At 40.8% G+C, this 21,169-nt stretch overlaps 1 protein-coding gene across 2 annotated transcripts in view; it reads right to left on the minus strand.

The window, feature by feature from the left end:
- Window positions 1–21,169, minus strand: part of plekhm3 (pleckstrin homology domain containing, family M, member 3) — a 62,523-nt gene that overhangs the window by 35,913 nt on the left and 5,441 nt on the right. For both annotated transcript variants that reach the window (XM_041807035.1, XM_041807036.1), the window contains exon 3: window positions 5,163–6,272. In XM_041807035.1, the coding sequence (XP_041662969.1) occupies window positions 5,163–6,272 (1,110 nt within the window). The remainder of the gene's footprint in view (window positions 1–5,162; window positions 6,273–21,169) is intronic.

Consider the following 21,169-nt stretch of genomic DNA (forward strand, 5'->3'; position numbering starts at 1 on the left):
TGAAACAAGTTCAAAGAGAAATCAGAGGAAACTTAAGGAGCACACTGACCATCGGGCAGAGCGGTCGCCTCCATCAAGAGATGAGTAGCTTCATATATGAATAATCTGTTAGGCATTCATGTTCACATTCAACAAGATGAATGTTTTTGACGAATTACGCCCACAAGGCTTTGAGGACCTGTGTATTAGGTTGCCATAGATGGACAGGTCTACATGTAAGGCAGGGATCTGTTTGCATCTACACTCATATCTTATTCTTTAAATCCTAAACTGTCTGCTAATGCCAAAGCTTGCAAATTATGCAATTTTCGTCAATAAAAGGCAACAAAAGCAAAACATTTAACTAATTTTATTTAAAAACTAACATGGAAATTGTGGCAAGCTAAATGAAGGGGTTGTTATGAATGTTTTTATTCTTATTCCCAACAAACCAAAGAAAAAAAACACAATCTAATCAATTCTAAAGAAGCCCTGAGAGCCTAAGCACCCAAATATTATTTGCTCAATTTTCCTGTGATAATGGGTTAATCCTGGGCAATATTCAAGTACTGTTTTTCTCTCTGTAACAGTATTATATATAGCAGTATTACAACGCCAAAGGGATCATGCATATGAAAGAATTTTCACACAGGATGCCCCTCTTTTTCCCCTTCAAACAAGCTATTAATGCTCTATCGAAGACATCTCTGCACAGGGCATTAAAAAATATGTTTTTAGATTTACCGGTACCGGTACACAACAGTACCCATTTTCGGTACTTTTGTGTATGAAAAATATGCAGTAATAAATGTTATATAACCCTCAAAACTTCTGAATTTTCAATATCAAAACACTATCAAATATATCAAAACAACATCTTACACCATTTGTAATGTAATATCACAAGGGTTTTTTTATAAAATTACTCCAACATCAAAAACTTAAACTACTATTACTACCCAGAGTTTTTTTCTTTATATTGCACAAATTAAAACCCAGCCCACTACCTCCCATTCCTCCAATTTCCCCTCTTGGAAAAATGTGTGTTGGGGTCTATGGAGGGGGAATAAGTTTCAAAAAAATGAACAATAGAGTATGGAGTCAAAATAACTAAATAAATAAAGGTATAAAATTTTACCAACTAAAGTATTACAAATGAAAGTAAACAAACTACTTCCTCTACCATGAACTACATGTACTGCACATTTTTCCTCATGCAGTTTTTTCCAACAAAACTAAGATGTCATCTTTCCCTGGTAAGGCAGAGTCTGCTCCTCACTCCTCAATCAATCATGTGACCGTCCACGCAGAAGCATAAATGTCACGCACAGGGTCCGTTACGTTATATTTGTATTTATTGCAAGTAAAAAGTTAACAGAAAGTGGCAAATTCTTTCATTCTGCGATGAAATAAGCAGTGAGGATAAGCCTATGATGCTGTAACTCCTTCAAAATCACTCTGAATCCATCCATCCTGACAGAGCGCTTCTTACGGCACCAGCTACGCCAAGTAGAGTAACTTTTAAGATGCACTCACACTAGGCAGTCCGTGCCATGCCTTAATCCAGTGTCTGTTAGGTGATTGAGCGAACAAACATCCCTTTATCTACTATATTTCCATGGTTGATATCCACATGACAAACGGGCAAATCGCAGTTTTAAAGTGAGGATTCGGTACGAGAGAGAGAGCGGGCGAACGAGCAGGAAACAGCGGGAGCTCATCTGAATCATCAATCATCACACCGCTTCCTCAGATTAGAAGTTTTGCCGTGGTAAACACTGAACTTCATGGCACAAATACTGCAGCATAACCTGCATCGTATTTTGAAAAGTGGAGCGCTCCCTTCAACCGCTTCCTATCAGCCATGCCTGTTTTGTTGATTCAGTTCGCTGCTACTGACATCATTATTCACATGCGTGCAATGCAGCGCTTGCATCCGGCATGGGAAACTGACTACTCTTCCACTCTCTTGCAGTCACAAGGATGCGTTTAGGTACTGAAACATGGAACAGTTTGATTTTATGTGAATCGGTACTCGGGAGTACTGACGGAATTCGGTTGGTACCTATAAAAGTAACGAATTCAGTACCCATCCCTACCCTCCACCATAACTAGTAGTGTGAGCTACAGGGAGCATTGATGCACTACAACCAAACTCTTGTGTTTAAATCTTGTGTTTAATGTGTAGAGAAATCAATAAAGAATATAAAGAATTAAACTGATGTGAAGATACGGTTAGAATGCAAATTTCATAACAGGAAAAAAAATCACATAAATGTCAAATACAAGCCTGTAAAAACCCCAAAACTCTTACATGGAGTTTAGAGGCTTTAAGTTAAAAAGGTGTAAAGACTTTTCAGGACCTGTAAGTAACTCTGCAGGGGACTAAGAAGGGATACAGTCAAAGAAAAGAAAGGGTGAGAGAGGGAGACAAAACGAGGAAAAGCTTGTGTGAATGAAGTTGTGAAACGGAAAAGAAAGAAAAAAAGGAGTGTAAAAAAACGCACTGAGCGAGCAGAGGTGTGCTCTGTATAGAAAACAGACGTTTCCAGCTGTCCCTCCCATGCAGCTCTACCCAGAGACCCTTCAATCAAACAACTATGATCAAGCCTGACCACTGCAGCATCCCCAGGCCGCTTTCATTCGCCCTCATTCATTCATTCACCCATTTTTTCCTCTCCTCCGGTGCTTTAAGCCTACCAATTATCATCAGTTGCCCCCAGACAGCCTCTGTCCTTGTTCCTATTTCAGCTGGCCTTTCAAACAGCCCCTGCATTAATAAGCCAGTTGTTACAAATAAAAAAGGGAGGTGAGCGGTGATTATTCAAAGCCCTCCTAAGAGAGAGAGGGAGAGAGAGGAAGCCCATGTTTCACACCCATGGAGAGTAAAAGCACCGCCTGCCATTTAGGGGACTGTCCAAGAGGCTGGCAGGAGAAATAATAAAGGAGGGAGAGAGGCGGTAATGGTTCAGGACATGAAAAAGGCTAAAGAAAAAATACTGGAAAACACTCAAACCTGCCGAGTGACAGGAATAAGCATCATACACATCTGTCCAATAAAATAAAAGCACTTAAATATGTTGACTTCAAAGCAAGAGATGACTTAGTCGCTGCACAGGGTCTTACATCTTGCACATACACTTCTGAAACTGAAAACATGAGCATTTTTATATGAAATAATATGAATTCTTGAGCCAATATGTAAAAGCAGCAAGAATTATCCACAATTCACTGCCAAGAAGCAGACAGAGAGACGATGATTTTTATATCACAAGACCTGAATGCAATCATTATGGCATCTGAAGCTTGAATTTACTGCTATATCTGAAAATACCTTTTCCACATATGCGCATACAGTGTGCACATAATCTGAAGAATTCCTTTGCTTTTCATCACTGAATGTTGATATCTGATGAAGAACACTGATCATTTATTGTAGAATCAAATGTTGTTTTGTTTTATAAATCTATCTAAAACTAGAAAAGCACTTGGAGAGTGCAGACCTCCGCCAAGGCAGCTCAGTCCCCCCCATGCTGTGATTTACTCCTAAAATGAATTCCTGGGCCTTGAAAACCTACCCTCATGCAATGAATTTAATGCATTTCTTTTTGAAGTCCACTACTAAAAATTAGCCCTATCTCCCAATAGTAAAGAATCTTTAAAAAAATTCCTGGATCCTTACGGTGATCCGGATCACTCCCAAAATCTAATCAGTTCTTCCTTATGCCATTTCTGACATTTTCTGAAAATTTCATCAAAATCCATCCATCTTTTTGAGTCTTTTTGAGTCATGTTGCTAACAAATTAACAAACAAACTAACAAATTAACAAACAAACTAACAAACAAACTAACAACCCAGCCAATCACATAACCTCCTTGGCGGAGGTAATACATAGGTTTTTACAATATGGGTAAATGTCAATTCTAGTAAAGAAGAAACTTGGTTAGGGATGGAGACTGTTAATATTTATTGGTATTGATGTCTTTATCGATACTACTTTTTGATCAAAGTACTTTTCGATATAAAAAGAGGAAATCTGGCACTCTGAACATGATAAATGTAATAAAACTAGGAAGAAAACAGTTAAAAAGCCTAATGGTCAAATCATTATTTCCCCATTTTCCAAGAGAACCCAACTTTGCTTGACTATAAAAATGAAAAGATCATGATCCTATTTGTTATTTTGCTTTGCTGAAAAACATAAACAAATATATTTTCCATCCTCAAAGCGGGATATTTTTCTGAGTTTCTCATCAAAAACTGTTTTTTTTTTTTCCTTTTTTCATGTTGTATCTGCACACATCATGTGACATTTTATTTTCATGCTTTAAAGAGACAGGTCAAGCTAGCACAGTGTTTCTCAACCATTTTCCTTGCAGCCCCCGCCCCCCAAGAGAGAACAGAAAGTGGCACACTGCCGCCAAAAATCAACATAGATTTTAATTGTTTGACTGATAAAATCTTAAAAAATGCCTATGCATGCTTTTCTTATCAAAAGACCTTTGTATAAACTACTTAACTGCTTTATCATGGTTTTAGTCAATATTTGCAAATCTAATTCTGGCAGCCTCAGAGCAGACAGTCTCGGGCCCCCCCTAAGATCTTTAGCGGGCCCATGGGGACAGGAGAGGATACCTGGACCGGATCGTTTTCCACCACCACAGCGGGTTACTGTTGGTGGGCAGCGCGGCTTTACTCTCGTACATCAGCATCTTTTGATGTAGCGGAGCCTCACTTGCCAAATCACCACCAGCGTGCGCACCACATTAGCGACAGACATCCCCAAAACATCCGCACTGGCGGCCAAACCTGTGTTTTGGTTTGAAAACTTTATTGTTCATCATGTTTTGTGTCTTGTGACGAAACATTTGGTTCCTACACCTTCATATGGGTGAAGCAGAGACCAAGGAGAGAGGGGAGAGACTCCAGAACGATTAAAAACAGCAAAAATATTTTTAAAAAAAACACATTCGAATAGTAACTTCAGCTTTCGAATACTAATAAGCTTTTAAAAATTCAAATTATATTAGAACTCCAAAATTCGTTCCAACTGCCTTATTTTGCACCCCTACTTTTTACATCACGTCCTGCCTCCCCAAACACCATGTCCAACAGTGAACGTCTCCCACTGTGAGGTGCATGTAGGGTCTTAAGATGTGTGGTTATGTGAAGGTCATTTACCTGCACATCTGAAGCTCTGAGCAGTGAGCCCCTTCTCCACAGCCAGACAGGTGAGGATGCTGAGGAAACTGGTGGTGACAGACTGCCTCTTGGCTCTCTGGGCCTCTCGCTGCCTCCTCTCTCTGGATGGTTTTGATCTCAGCAGCACCCCCTGGAGGCCTGGAGCTCCTTCTCCTGATCCTCCGTCTTCTTCCTGGGCAGGTCTCAGCGCTCCGACTGCGCCCTGCAGGGCCTCGACCCATTCCTGAGCCTTGATCGGATCATCTGCCCGTAGTCGGAGCACCTCTTTTGGGAAAACTACCTGGAAGCAGTCGCCTCTTTCTGTCCATTCCTCTCTGTTCTCGGGCTCTTGATCATGCTGCACGGCTGAGCAGGAGGACAGGGAGTACTGGAGCATAGGCTGGGACACGGAGCCTCGGCCCTCCGTTGCAAAGGCCCGTAGAGCAGACCTGGTCAGGACGAAGGTGAAGGCTCTCCAGTTGTTCTGATCCACCAGCTTGTGAAGGAGGCCAGCCTTGAGGACATCCTGGCAGCGCTGGGTGAAGAGAGGGAGGGTGGTCGGCCTGCTCAGGACGCCAGGAGTCGACTGTTGAGAGAGTGACGCCTCTGCTGAGGTGGGGGTGTCGCTGTCTCCATCAGGCCGGGTGTCTAGCCCAGAAGGAGAGGGCGATGAGGAGGGTGACATTGGTACAGGAAACTTGACAACCTGTTGGTTTTCTGATCCGCTCTTGCGCTGCCGGTTCTCCTGCCTCACAGGTCTGACCGCCTGCACCTTCTCCCACATCAACCGCCTCCACTCCATCGCCTCCCATTGGCTGCCCGCCCTCAGCTGGAGTCGTGTGCTATTGAAGAACAAAGCCTGCAGCGTGCGTTGATCAGCGGGTTGGGTGATCTGGCCCGGCTGGCTGCAGGGAGCCGGCGAGATGACGCTCTGGCAGTGTGACAGGGAGTAGGCGGTTCCCAGCTGGCGGTTGGCGCTGCTGTCCAGAGTGTAGAGACGGAGCTCGCAAGGTGTCAGCTCGACATGGCAGGCTGTCCAACGGCCCCGGGGTCCCTCACGCTGCTCCATCGCACCGTGCTTAACCATTGTGCTACTGCTGCTTTTATTGGCTGATAGGAGACACAGAAGAGGAGGGAAACAGGAAGAAATGAGATAATTAGATTTGAAGTGTTAAAATATTTTATCCTTAATTAACATCCACAGACTGATACAGCTTATGTGATATGAGTACAGACAAATTCAGGTTTTACCTTATCTTATCTGATCATTCAAATAAATACTTTGCAAATGGAACCATGTAAACTTGTAAATTAGTAAAAATAAACAAATGAATAAATTAAACTTTTAAATGAGTACTCCAATCTTAAAAAAGCAAATATCTTGAAATGTTTGAAGTCTGATTACTCCCATCGGTTGTTTGCTGGCAGCAGATTTTTGGGTATTTCAGGAATATTTTATGGGATTTTCCATCTATATCCATTTTTCCACCCATTTTCTACACTGTTTGTCAAAAAGCAGTTTGCACAGCATGCAGACTCCTCCAAGAAAGACCTGACCGGGATGCAAACCATGAACCTTCTTGCTATGGGGCAACATTGCTAACTCCTGCACCACCGTGCAGCCTTTTCCCACCTAAATCCTTTTAGTATAGTCAGGGCAAAGTGAAAAGCATCATCCAAAACCTTTAAAGAAGATGTGACAGCAGACTGCTGGTCTAAAAAAGTGAGGCCAATGCAGCCTTCATTTTTCCAATAACCAGGCTGATTCTTCTGCCTGCATAAGAAACCCAATAGTGTAAATGAAAAATTCAGGAAGGTTTAATGAAAAAAATGTGTGCTATAATGCACTGCTAGCCGAGCATGGCCAATTTTTGAGATGACTTCCATGTAAATGTAGGGCCAACAAAATTGCATAATCTTTAAATAGCAGGGGCGCCCAAGCTATGGCCTAGGGGCTAAATGCAGCCCCCCGTAGATCAATGATTGGCCCAAAACAAATTCACTGAACCCTGAAGCTTGTGCTTGAATTTATTGTACTTCCTAGGTTCTGCATATGGCGATGCTAGCATGCTTATTCTGTAAACAAACATTTTGACAAGATAAATTATTGATGTGAGGTATTTTTTGCGACTAAATTGAGCCAACACTGTAAATGGTAAACGTTTTGGCACCCAAACTAATAACATTATCTGGATTTTTAATGTCCTGATGGATTACAGCAGCAAATAAAGTGGTAGCAAGGGCCGACAGGGGCCCCCTGAAATCTGACTGGCCACCCAGAAGTACTTAAAAAGATTGGCTTTTTGTCTTGTCAGCCAATAACTAGTTATTTAAGCATACCCATTTACTAACCTTCTATTAACCTACATTAAAATGGTTTGACTTACTTTAATGTCCTCAAGGTGAGATACACGAAAGTGGCCCCACCATAACTGTAGGTGGCCCTCAGAAGAAAAGAATTTGGACAAACCTGTTTTAGAATGTTTGTGTGTGGAGAAGATAATTGAAAAGAAGAAAGATGAGCAGATTTTAGTCCTTAAAGAACCAAATTACACAAGTGACAGAATAGAGAATATAATAGTTTATGTAAAAGCATCATTTAAATATATATAATATAAATATATGCTAACATACTCCTTGAAAATGTTTTACTAGAGGACCCCAGGGAGTTTTCTGTGGGCGGAGCTCACATCATAAATGGAAACCATTATCCATCAATCACACTTTTTTGATCGTGGGATGGCCTGTATTTATTTAGAGTCATGTGTAATTGGAGAAAATTGATAATACATTTCTGCTTACATCTTGTAAACTGCAAATGAAAAATTTGACGTTTTCAGAAACCTATCATCTTTTGATAATGGACCTGCATTTATGTCTAATATTCTCTGACAAGAACAGCAGATAAATGAACCCTCTATGTCTGGTAGTGGCAAATAAAAAAATCTCTTACTTTAACAATGCTAGTGGAGGGAAAACTCCTGCAACTCACTTATTTTTGGCTCTATCTTTTCAACCTCTTCTTTTCCTGAATCCTTAAGCCTTGTTGTTGTGAGAGACCCCAGAGTGAGTGCAGAGCGTGTTTGGATTACAGTTTCCAGACCGGCCTCTCTAAAACCACCCCTGAACCATAATCCAATTTTAAACCATTGATCCAAATGCTAAAAATAATCAGTGCCTAACCAGTTAATATTGGAGCATGCGTCTGGAGGGGCAACAAGCCAATGAGAAACCAGTAGCACTCTATTAGATGTATTTAGCTTTGTTTTTAAGGAGCTTTGTGTAGAAAATACAGATCAATATGAGAGTCCGTCATTCTGTAGAGATGGTGGGAGGAATTATTTTTATGCTTTTGTCATGACCGGATCTCCTCGCTGCTGTAAATCCAAACTGACAACAGATAGAGATAACTTTCAACATTTCTGTACACTAACTTGTGACAGCATTTCAGGCTTGATTCAATAAACTGCAACTGTTTTTCCTCCATTTATACAACCGTTTCCCCAGTTGCCTTGAATCTGCACTCCTTTGTTGATTTTAGAGGCTTAGATCTAGATGGGCAAGTTTCCTACATAATTTAACTTGTGTCTTATCAGAGGCTTGCACAGCTTTGGTATTTTGGTAAGAGATAGCCATGCTTGAGTTCTCCTCTGAGAATATTTCTTGTCACCACAGCAGGAAGCACACTATTGTTAAGGAGGCCACTGGGCAAACTGTTCCACTTTCTATATCTGAAGGCTTGAGGCACACCCTCTCTCTTTTTCAGCTTTTTCTCTTCAGTTTTAGCTATTCAGGTTTGTTTTTACTATCACTTATTTCCTTTCTTGTTCTGTGATTATGATGCGATTTCTCCTTGATTGGGGAGAGAGCTGACTCAGAAAAAGAAAAAAATAAGTCAGCTGTTATGAGAAATGCTGTCAAACCATGGCAAAACAATGTACTAAAAACAGCAAGTCCATACTAGTGAACTGTCCGTTTATTCCAAAGTATACATTACTACTGTGCAGAGCTTTTAGGCATGTTTGGGCCAAAAACCAAGGCTGCAGTAGTGTGTAGATATGGTGAGGGAACCATCAGGCTGGAAGTAGGATTGACACAACCGTGGTCATGCTCTCGATGTCTCTGAATATTACTAGGAGAATGGGAAAATAATTAACTGAAAAAATAAAAATAAAATAATAAGTCCACACCTTTAGGGCAGAGTAAGGGGTGGATGTGGCCAGTAAGCACAGCCTGGGTACCATCCAGATGGGTAGGGTTGGCTTAGGCCCTGGTCATACTGTTGCTGTCCCAAGGGCCCAAAAACCGCCAGCAGTCTCTGGCCATAGTAGCAAGTGTGAAAAGGCTCGGACAAAAGAAATGCTGTTGAGCTTGACCTTGGCTGGCAAGTGACACACGTCAACATTTGTCCAGTATGCAGCCCCAGGTTGTGGCACATCGAGCACACCTCAAGTGGACAGTTGTGGAACTGCAGCTTGTTGCACCTACTGATGCATCTCAAAAAATTAGAATATCATGAAAAAGTTAAATATTTTTTGTCACTCTTTTCTGAAAGTGAAACCCATATATTATATAGACTTGTTACACATAGAGTGAAATATTTCAAGCCTTTATATCTTGAAATATTGGTGATTATGGCTTACAGATAAGAGAGCTCAAAATTCAGAGTCTCAAAAAATTTGAATATTACATAAGATCAATAAAAAAAGGATATCTTAAACAAAAATGTCAGGCTTCTGAAATGTATGTTGATTTCTATGCCTTCAATACTCAGTTGAGCCTCCTTTTGCATGAATTACTGCAACAATGTGGTGTGGCGTGGAGGCAATCAGCCTGTGGCACTGCTCAGGTGTAACGGAAGCCTAGGTTGCTTTGATAGCGCCCTTCAGGTCATCTGCATTGTTGGGTTTGGTGTCTCTTATCTTCCTCTTGACAATAACCCATAGATTCTCTATGGGGTTCAGGTCAGGCCAGTTTGCTGACCAGTCAAGCACAGTAACACCATAGTCATTGAAGCAGCTTTTGGTACCTTTGGCAGTGTGGGCAGGTGCCAAGTCCTGCTGGAAAATAAAATCAGCATCTCCATAAAGCTTGTCAGCAGAAGGAAGCATGAAGTGCTCTAACATTTCCTGGTAGATGGCTGCGTTGACTGTGGACTTCAGAAAACACAGTGGACCAACACCAGCAGATGCCATGGCAGCCCAAATCATCACTGACTGTGGAAACTTCACACTGGACTTCAAGCAACATGGATTCTGTGCCTCTCCACTCTTCTAGGTGTCTAGAGTCTGGAGGAGGAGTGGAGAGGCACAGAATCCACATTGCTTGAAGTCCAGTGTGAAGTTTCCACAGTCAGTGATGATTTGGGCTACCACGGCTTGGACTTTTATTGATAAGTAAACAGGCAAGTCTTTGCTCCCCTTTCCTTGCATCAGATTTTTTATGTTCTATTTTGAACTACAAAAGCACTCAGAGAGCGCAGACCTTCGCCATCAGCCCTATCTCCCAGTAGTGAAGAATCCTTTAAAAACATTCCTGGATCTAGACGGTGATCCGGATCACTCCCAAAATCTAATTTGCCAATTACTCCCTCCCCGGTGGGGTGGAGACACAGGGAGGCAAAGCACTGGCTTCGCTACACGTGAAAGTCATGGCAGAGGGTGAATATTCCTTTATTCCTCCCAGCATTGTGAGTACTCTCGCTACAATTCCCTGTCTTTCTCTCTGTTATGCTTCCACTCGTCTCCTGGACCGGGCGTGCATCTGTCAAACTCTATAAACTCCAAAACTTTGGATAAGTTACTCATGTCCACCATCTCCTGGTGTAAAGTGGTAAAAGCGCATCCCTGTCTCCCAATAGTACAGAATCCTTTAAAAAATTCCTGGATCCAGACGGTGATCCGGATCAGTCCCAAAATCTAATCAGTTCTTCCTTATGCCATTTCTGACATGTCCTGAAAATTTCATCAAAATCCATCCATGACTTTGAGTTATGTTGCTAACATACTAACAAATGAACAAACAAACCCACCTGATTACATAACCTCCTTGGCAGAGGTAATAATATACAAGTTTATGACATTTATAAAGCCTTGCATTTTGTTTTCATTTACATTACACATGGTGTCCCAACTTTTTTGGAATTCATGCTGGACTTCTCTGACATTACAGAATACTTTTAGTCTCCAAAGCCTCCAAGCCACTGGGTGAAGTGGGTGGGGCTTCGTAAGGACCATCAGAGGAATGCACCGTATGGTATAAAAGCAAGTAGACTCTCTCAGAGCTTTAAAATCACTTTATCAGCCAGCACTGTGAATTAGAAACTTTTCCACAACCTTTACATCTGTTTGAAAATTTTCAACAAGAAAAGCTAAAAGTATCCCAGACCAAAAGAGGAGGAGAAACAGGGAGGCAGGTCACACATCTGTTTCTTCAGTTCAGGAGGACCAAGTTTCCCAGCTCATGAGAGAAAACGCTCTCTTGAGATAACAGCTGGATTATGCTCAACGTATGCAGCATGTCAATCACTGCCAGTATGTTGCTGCAGAACAGAAAGCTGCAGAGCTAAGTCTTCAGCTGGAGAAGGCTCACTCTGACCTTCTCCATGGAGAATTTAGAAATGGAGGCTCAGCAAAGATTCAACCAGCAGAGCGTCTTTCCTCCACAGAGGTCAGCAGATCAGTCCCTTCCAGCAGAAGAAATGGAAGAACTGATTGTGCAGCTGCAGGAAGCTCATCACTGGAGCACTGTCCGCTGTCAGTCTGTTGAAGAAGACGAGGAAGAAGAACATGAGCTCCAACACACGATGAGGTCATTAAAGAGCAGCATCCTCAACCTTAGTGTGGGGCTGCAGCAGGAGCAGAGAGCTATGACTTAAAAAAAAAAAAAAAAAAAAAAGTTTACAAACATGATTCCTGCATGATTCTCCTCCATGGCCCAACTCAATCAGTTGGGACAGATAAACACGGAGATCACAGCTGCCAAAAAGAAAGTAGAGGAGGGGTTGCAAGACCAGCAAAAACAATGGCAAGAGGACAGATGCTGCCTTCACCACATCTCCTCCAGAAAAGCCAGGAGGAGAAGAAGAAAGAGTGGACAGTGAAGGAGAGAGAGAGAGATGGCTAACAGGATGGACGAGCTGGAGAGCAGGATTGAAGACAAGCTGGAGGAGGCCAGGAAGAAGACATCCTGGTTCAAACGATCCATAACAGGACCATAATTAACTGCACAAAAGTCAACAACAATGAGCATGTTAGGGCTGCTTAATTAGGGAAAAAAAAAACAATCACAATTATTCAATTTGATACCGAGATCCTGACTACAGGATTACTCACTGATTCAATGGAATCTGTGTCTCATTCCGTTACCATGCTCAATTAGGCTTAACAATTTGGAAAAAAGCAATAAATGAAAAATAAATGAGTGAAATAAAACTCACATTTTTAGAAATAAGGGATGCACAATTTGGACTGTAGACATATCAAAAGTGCTGATATTTTCTAAATTATTTTAACCAATATCAATACTTAGATGTAGTTCAGACCTAAAACTTCAGTCCTTAAAACACATTTCAAAGATGGTGGATGAACAAATTAAAAAATGCAAGTCTTGAAAACACACTTTAGAGGGTAAAGAATCACGATGAATAAAGAAAATGACTCCAGGTGAAGCAGTTCTGTTGGTCCAGCCTAAAACTCACAAACTTATTTGTTAATAAGGACAATTTTTAAAGTCAATATTGTCAGATTTTGATGGCAAAAAGATCTGTTGTGTAATGGCAGAAATTTTCATATCTTCTGATACCAATAGTTCACTTTTCAAGCTATTATCTGCCCATAAAGACATTCAACCAATAATACCGTGCATCCCTCATAAGAATATTGATTTAAAATAACAACGAATAAACAAAAAGATTTACTTTCACAGCCAAGATATAAAAAACACTAAAATATTTACCACACGACAAAACCTATGGACAAAATGAGCATGACACATGTGGCGCAGTAATTGTTAAATCATGAATATCTTGTTTATGTGATCTCAGAAATAAAACCCTAAATTAAAACTGAAACTCCATTAATTGCTCAGTTGTGCATGTTAAGAAATAAAGAACTAAATATCAAAATAAATTTTCATTTATGTCTTGTTTCATATCTGCTGAGTTGACAAGTATTTTTAAGCCTATAATTAAGTTTGATTGTTTGATAAAGGGAAGGTGTATGTTGTTGAATCTTGTCTTAAGGCTGCAGCATGTGTATAGAGCCCAAGATAGATATCCATAAAGATAATCTGGTCAGTAAAATGGCCCTGCTGATGGCATCTCCTGTGAGTAAAACACAGAAGTTCCTCATGCAATCCCACTTCAAAAACACAGCATTATCCCTTTAATTTTTTAGGTAATGGCAGTATTCGTGATGCACCTGAACTGACTTCGGATGTCATGCTCTCCTTTCCAAACTGCATAAGAGTCTGAAGGCTCTTTTCCTCCTAGAAATTTAAATAAATGGTTTAACACATGAAGAATTTCACTAATGCATTATTGTTTCTCTTCAGGAATAAAAAGTGTATGTCAGATATAGTTCAGCCTTTAAAACACCACCATGTTGTCAATCCCAAAACAAAGAAAAAATAAGTGCAGCCCAATTAAAATTTAAAAATTAGATTTTAAAAGACTCTAAATGCCCTTGACCATTGATCTTTAAAATCAAATCTGTTCATCTGAGTCAGGGTAGACAAAATTGTAGAAGGGGTGCAGATGGCCTAGTGGTTTAAGGCGTGGCCCATGTGCGCGGGCACATGGGCCAAATCTGGCCTGTGGCTACATTGCCCAACTCTCTCATCCCTGTTTCTGCCGCTATCTACTGTCCTCCTCGATGAGTAAAGGCATAAAAAGCCCAAAAATACATCTTTAAAAACTGTAAAAATTCCCTCAAAGTGTTCTAGAGGTGTAACACTCACTACAATGACTCAAACGGACTGACAGACAACCTGAAAACATATTGCTTCCCATCCAGGCTACTGCTGGTGTGTAAGCACAAATATGGCTTTAAAAAGGAAGAAAAACAATTTTCAACCTAATTTAGCCAGGTTTAAGGTCTTTTAATGTGTAGACAGGTTTACTTAAAAACAACAACAATCACTTTTCCAGCCCCGCCTGAACCAATCACAAATTCTGATTAAATTATAAACCTGAGCAGACGCAGTCTAATGAACAAGTATTGCATTTTGTTTCTTAAACATGCTGAATTACTCTAGGAGGGAAAAGAAAATCTCTCATAGCCTCTGTTAACTGGACGGTGGAGAGTCAAGAGCCTCATCAATCTTATCAAAACAGCAGCTGACACAGTGTCACTCTGGGTCTCGGACTTTGCATGTTAACAAACCTTTTGCTAAAAGGAACAAATGAATATGCAAATAAGTTTAGTCGGAAATAAGTCAGGCTGATTGGCAGTGTTCACGCTTGGGAGGGTCGAGATGAGAACGAGGCATTGTGGGGAGGAAAACTGCTCTCTTCAATTAGCCTTCATCTCCACCTGGTCGGTTTTGACATCACGCTCTATATTAGTCTGATAAACACACATACAAGCCGCCAGGCAGAATTAACACTGTTCTCTGCAAACAAACCATCCAGGACCGCTGCCCTCCAGTCAATCAAGACTCAATAACCTCACCTTCAGCCTTCAACAAGAAAGCAAATAACAGCGCCATGTTCTGTTTTACATTATAATAGACAGCAGCAAGTTCCTAGTTAGCAAAGTGTACCTACCAAACACAGTTACACCATTCATTAGTAAGGCCAACATTTTCAAAGAAGACAATAGATGGTAAAGTAAAACTATAGATGTAGTTTTTTTATGATGTAATAAATAATAAACAAATATCTAATAATAACAAACCATTTAATTAAATAATAATTCATCATTATTTAACCAGCAATGCTTTCTTATACCACATGCATACGTTTTACTCTCATGGATGGAGGCCTAAAGTGGCCAGGCTTTCACAGCATCCTGATACTCTCACATGAGGCAAAAGCTAGTTATCAGATACTCTCAGATGAATAAAAACCCACGAGTTTAGGTTCTGTAAAGAAGAAGAATTAAGATTCAAAATCATGAAAATGAGGTAGCAGTATCTGCTCTAGGATGCTGTTGTTGTGTTGACTGAATGTAAATCAACCTATTTTATATAAAGCCTTCATATAAAATAGGTTGTTTCCACCAGAAAAGGGTACCAAATAACTGACCAGTACAGTCCCACTTTTTTGGCACCCTTCCTTAGGGTTTGGGTTAGGGTCAGGGCCTATTTCTTCTATGACTAAAAACATGCCAGGTATTGGTTTGAACACATTTTTAGTCAGTAAAGATGTTTGCTCCTGCTGCGTTGGGCTCAAGTGACACTGAGACGACCAGTCCGTCGAATAGCCTGCACCCTTGGTCTCAGAGAGAAGCTGCTTGTCTCTGTTTCAGAGCAGGAGAGGCAGAGGTTTAGGATTAAATGATTGATATCATTATGAATTCAAATTCAGTCACTTTTCAGTCTTCTTCTCATGTTAACATAAACTTTATTCCAACATGTCTAGTATGTGAAGAGCAGCTAGCATTAGGCCTATTCTGCACAGAAATAATTAAACAGAATCATGACTAAAGGTTAAGCATACATGCAAGTCATGTCAGCAAATGTTGCCCATCTGAAGCACAAACTATGATGAAGAAGCAGCCTTGAATTATAAAATCAAAGAGGATTTCCGCTGAGTTTCACTGTCATTATAAGAGACAAAGAAAATAAGACAAACAACTGGAGCTGCTTTGGGGGACCATCTGAAATGAGACTTCATTTAAATGTTTGTGCTCATATTGTGTACACACAGACACACGCAGACAGCAAATATTCACAATGTCTGTCTGGAAGCCATGGCTGTCAGCTATTTGCAGATAATAAACATGAACCAAAGAGACTCCAGTGGTCAAACTGAGAGAAGGAGTTGGGGAGCAATATGGCTGAAGGCTTTTTCTAAATGCATTGTTGGATATGGGTTTATTTATTTATGCCTCTGGGTTTCAACCAACACTACATTTATTATGTTTCCTTTTGCACAATACTCTAGTAAGTTATTACTAATTCAAATACAGCACCTGAAGCTAAGAGGTCCCACAGGTCAGAGCTGATTTTTGCTACAAAGTCTCTTTGTGAAGCCATTTCTCTCTGTGCTCCATCATTCCTTATGTCTACTTTAGAAATATCATATTTATTCACTATTTTTTCTTTCAGAATAGCAATGCTCTGATCAGGTTTCTTGCAGCTGATCATCTATGAGTGAGATGGGCTGATCATTTTTTGTGCTTTGATATCACAGCTGCCTGACCTCCAATTTCCACATACAGCAACCACGCTGCAATCAGCGGACAAATCACACTGCGGAGCAGTTCCACAGCCTGCGCTCTAGTCCAGCACTGGCGCATCCCTGGAGCACCACTCCGCTCTGCTTCATTCACGATACACTGCAGGTCTATTCTCAGTGCCAGCTGCTGCCAAACCCCGTCAATGCCCGTCGATCAGAAAGCTCCAAACAGGAAGTCACAAGCATAGAATATCTGGTTCTTTCAAAATACAACACAATGCACGGACTCCCGATCGTAAATCACCACTATATCAACATTACGTCTCAACCTGCAGCTACAGCAAAGGGTCACCAAGAGGTCAGTGGGTCAACAACGCCATTGACGAGGAAAAGTTAACTTTTGAGGACATTTAGCAAAAAATGTTTACATAAAACCACAGATCCTTTAAGCAAACATTTACCTCTTAACTTTCTTCTGTGATGGTTATAGGATGCGATTGGTTGCAGTTATTTTTTCCCAAGGGTTTGCAACCAAATATTAAGTTGAGAGTGCCAACTATGTTGTCCGGCCCATTTTTGAGTTTTGTGTAAAATTATGTCAATTTTAGCTTTTTTCCTCTGTTTCTGTGTTGTTCCAACACACATAAATGAAACACACATTTGTATACCAAAAACATTTGTAATTGCAACAATTTCTGGGAGAAATGGTGTATTTTCTGGAATAATCCCAGGGGTGCCAATACTTTCGTCCATGACTGTAGGAATGGTTTAAGGACAACAAGGTGAATGTTCTGGAGTGGCCACGTCAAATCACAGACCTCAGTCCTATAGATAATTTGTGGCTGGAATTGGAAAGGAATGTTCACATCTGTGCAACCTGACAGTAACCTGACATACCAAGCATTTGGGAAAGGGCAGAGGCTTTGACAAAAGTGAGATTGGATGAACGTTCTGTCTGTCACATCTTTACGGGCCAATCAGAGCAACAAAACACGTGACGTAGCTGCGACCAAGGTGTGTGTGCGCAGTTACCGAGGAATAACGCAAACCATGGCAACTATAGATATGTCAGTACACGACTATTGTCATTTTTGAAAACAACTCACTGCTGTTCTTTATTCTTAGTTTAATGAAGAAATGTTGTTAAGTTCTGATAAAACTGGTGTTTTAGCAGCATCCACGCTAATCTCTTCCGCCATAATCGCACCAGCCTCTTGTTGCTGCTTGCTTACATCACAACTCCACTGCGCCTGAAAGTACTGCCCCTCGTCGCTGATTGGTCCTGTCACTTTCTAACCGGGCCCAAACAGTTCAGGCGGGAGCTTTGCAAGGTTGACCTGACAGAGCTGGGGCAGTTTTGGAAAGAGGAATGGATTGAAATTGCAATGTCCAGCTGTGCAAACCTGACTTAGACCTATCCACACAGACTCAGTGCTGTGATTGCAGCCAAAGCTGTATCTACTAAATACTGACTTGAAGAGGGTGAATATTTATGCAGTCACATATTTTACATTACATATTTTTATTTACTTGACATTACTTTGTAGAAATCGGTTTTGACTTTGACAATAAAGAGTTGTTTTTGTTTTTTTGTTTTTTCTGGTCAAAAATCTCAAATTTTATCGACCGAGATTGATAAAAAAAACATCCAAGGGGGTGAATACTTTTACAAAGCTCACCCAGATTTCTCTGGGTGACCTGGTTGTGTGAACCCAAAGAGACACATTTTCCACCCAGACTCTTTCCTGCCAGCCTCCTACTATATTTTCCTCATGAAGTTGATGTGTGAGAACTGGAGGGAAAATTCACCACAGGCAAACGGGTGGGAGAGGTGACCTTTAAGCTATATCCTTAACGTCTAATGATCAGAAGACTTTGAGGAATGCTTTCAACAGAATATGCAACCTATTATTTTTAAGAATCACACATAACGGATAAATGCAACCTCTGCAGTGGCTGACATTATTAAACCCAATAAAGCTTCAGTGAAAGCCATACATACAGTCTGTTTGTTCCTATACATAGACATATATTGTGCTGTAATAATGATCATCTCATCCATTTACCATCTAAACATCCCCAGCTGTCTCTAATGGAAAGGCAAACAGGCCATTTCTTCTTTTTTTTTTTTTTAATGTGAATGAAGAGACAGAGCGAGGCTGAACTAAATCACTCTGCATTCTGCTTATTACCGTCCCTTTCCTACTTCTCTCCTTTCAATACACACAGAGCCAAACTAAATAGCCTGATGCCTTTTCACACATATGCTAATACTAAATAATCCTGCCAGTATCAGGGGCCGGGTAATTGGGTTGCCTCTTCTCTCGCCTCATTTGAGTCCATTTGCTGACAGGATTACAGGCTATTATCCCTCAGGATCCCTCAGGATCTCCTTAGGCCTTCAGATGGCCAAAACACACAAACAAATGGTGTGTATGTGTGATAGAGAGGGCCGTGTGTCTGAATACTGACTGTCATAGCACAGCTGTGTCATTTCAAGTTATCATCATCTTCTGTCATTATTGCTTTCTCGGAGGATGCTTCAACATAAGTAGAGCAGACGCCCCGTTCTGCAGAACAAACAGTGCAGGACTTCGGTTCTCAGACGCTCTCAGACTCAGAGAGCTTTCCGGATAACGGAAAGTCAATCAGAGTGGAGGAGGAGGTGTGGATGTTTCTCAAGGTGGAGTCTGAGCTGTTTAATGAGATGGTCAATGGAAGATGCCATCAGGTTTATTAAAGTCCAATTAGGCAAATCTAATATGATTAAAGGGTCAGTTCCCCCACTTATATTTTCTCACTTATGTTAAAGGCTTAGTATGCAAGATCCTGAAATATATTCTTTATAAATATGCTTTGAAATAATCACTTTCTTAAAGTCAAAATCCCTCTGGGTTTTGTTGTTCTTAGTTCTGTGTTTACAGCTCCAGTCTGAGCACTCTTTCCTCTTATGCAGCTTGCTTGTGTGTCATCTGAAGGCCCAACAAATATTATACTTTTTTGAATGAACTCCTCTCTCTTACTTTTGGAACCTAACACCACATGAGGGAGCAAAGAAGCCCTGCTGCTCACACAGACAGTTTTACAAGCAAAGTTAAGTTAAGCTATGGTTATAGCTTGATTAGGATATCTAACTGGACAATAATCTTTTCCCTAATATACATGCATCAGGGAGAATTAATATATTGGTGGAACAGTGGAAAACGGGTTAACAGAGGCAAAAAGAAATAGTAAGAAAGTTGAAAAAAAAAAGTGGTAAAGTGGGGAAAATGCACATAACAAACAGTGAAATGCATTTTAATTGGGAAAAAATGGTGAAAGGAGGTTGATTATGGCAAAAATGGGTTAAAACTGGCAAAAATAGCTGCAAAAATGGGTAAACTGAGGCAACAATATGGGGAAATTTGAGAAATTGGGTTAAAAGAAGCAAAACGGGTTAACACAGGCAAAAAAATAATAGGAAAGTTGCAAACACGTGGCAAATACATGCATAACAAACAGTGAAATTGGGTTCAAATTGGTTCAAATTGGCTAAAATGGGTGTAACACATGGCAAAAAGGCCAACAGAGGCAACAATCGGCAAAAAGGGGCAAATATCGGTTGAAAGCAGCAAACAATACTGGCAAAAAGGGTGGAAAAAGTGGTTGAAAGATGTTAAAAATTGGCAGAAATAAATGTTTCAACCTCAGAACCCAATAATAGTTTGACAAACTTTTTAACTACAAAATAAACTAACTGCAAGCCAGGATGCTGGCGTCAATGCTACTAATCCAACACATGTAAACTGCTACCATCAATAAATTACAACTGTGGATGGTCCATTCTCTGGGTTTTGCCAGGGCCCAGCCAACTCTGTGGGCAGGCCTGGCTCACACTGCAAACAACAGTGGTCTTAAATGCCTTCACATGTACTAGTTTGGTAATGTAGACTGCATTCATCCAAAACCACCCTGTTAACTGATGTTATCTGCAAAAATCTGCCAGTAGTTAAAAAGCATGCTTTCATTGATCTCTGTCCTGCCTTGTCCACCAGGTCAGGTATGAGAGCATATGGTGAGTAGTGGGCCTCCATTTTTGACAGTTTCATTTTTTTTTTTTATAAATCAGTGCTAGTGGTCACCCTTCACATCTGTCAGCGGGTTTTATGGTTTACAACTAAACGAACGTGTCGAGAATAATGCTGACAAAGACAATTCAGTCTTAAATAATGTGGAAAAGTACAGTGTTATTTTAATTTCCTGAAAAGTAGTGGTTTCGGAGATAGGAGGTCATGGCCCTAGAGTGATGATATGCTTGTTCTGCGTGTTGCCGTGTCAACCTTGGTCCTATAACGATCCAGCCTCCTGATAGCCATCATCCAGGCCAATGCCCCATCTCTCTAAAGACATGTCTCAAGCTGACCCCTCCACAACACACACACCTGCCCCTACTTCTGGACCAACCCACTGAATCCTGGACAACCAGTACGCAGTGAGCTGGATCAGGCTCAGAAAAGTGCACCAGGCACCTGAAGAAGTACAGCTGCCACTCCAGTAACATCCAGCAGTATTCGATGTAAAGGGCTATTGTGTATATATGGTTGTATTACAACCTAATAAATCAATATGATAAAGAATAATTCCCACATTATGTACCACAAAGGGAACATCCAAAAAATTGGGTCTA

The sequence above is a fragment of the Cheilinus undulatus genome, linkage group 15, assembly GCF_018320785.1.
Source record: "Cheilinus undulatus linkage group 15, ASM1832078v1, whole genome shotgun sequence".
NCBI classification, from domain to species: Eukaryota; Metazoa; Chordata; class Actinopteri; order Labriformes; family Labridae; genus Cheilinus; species Cheilinus undulatus.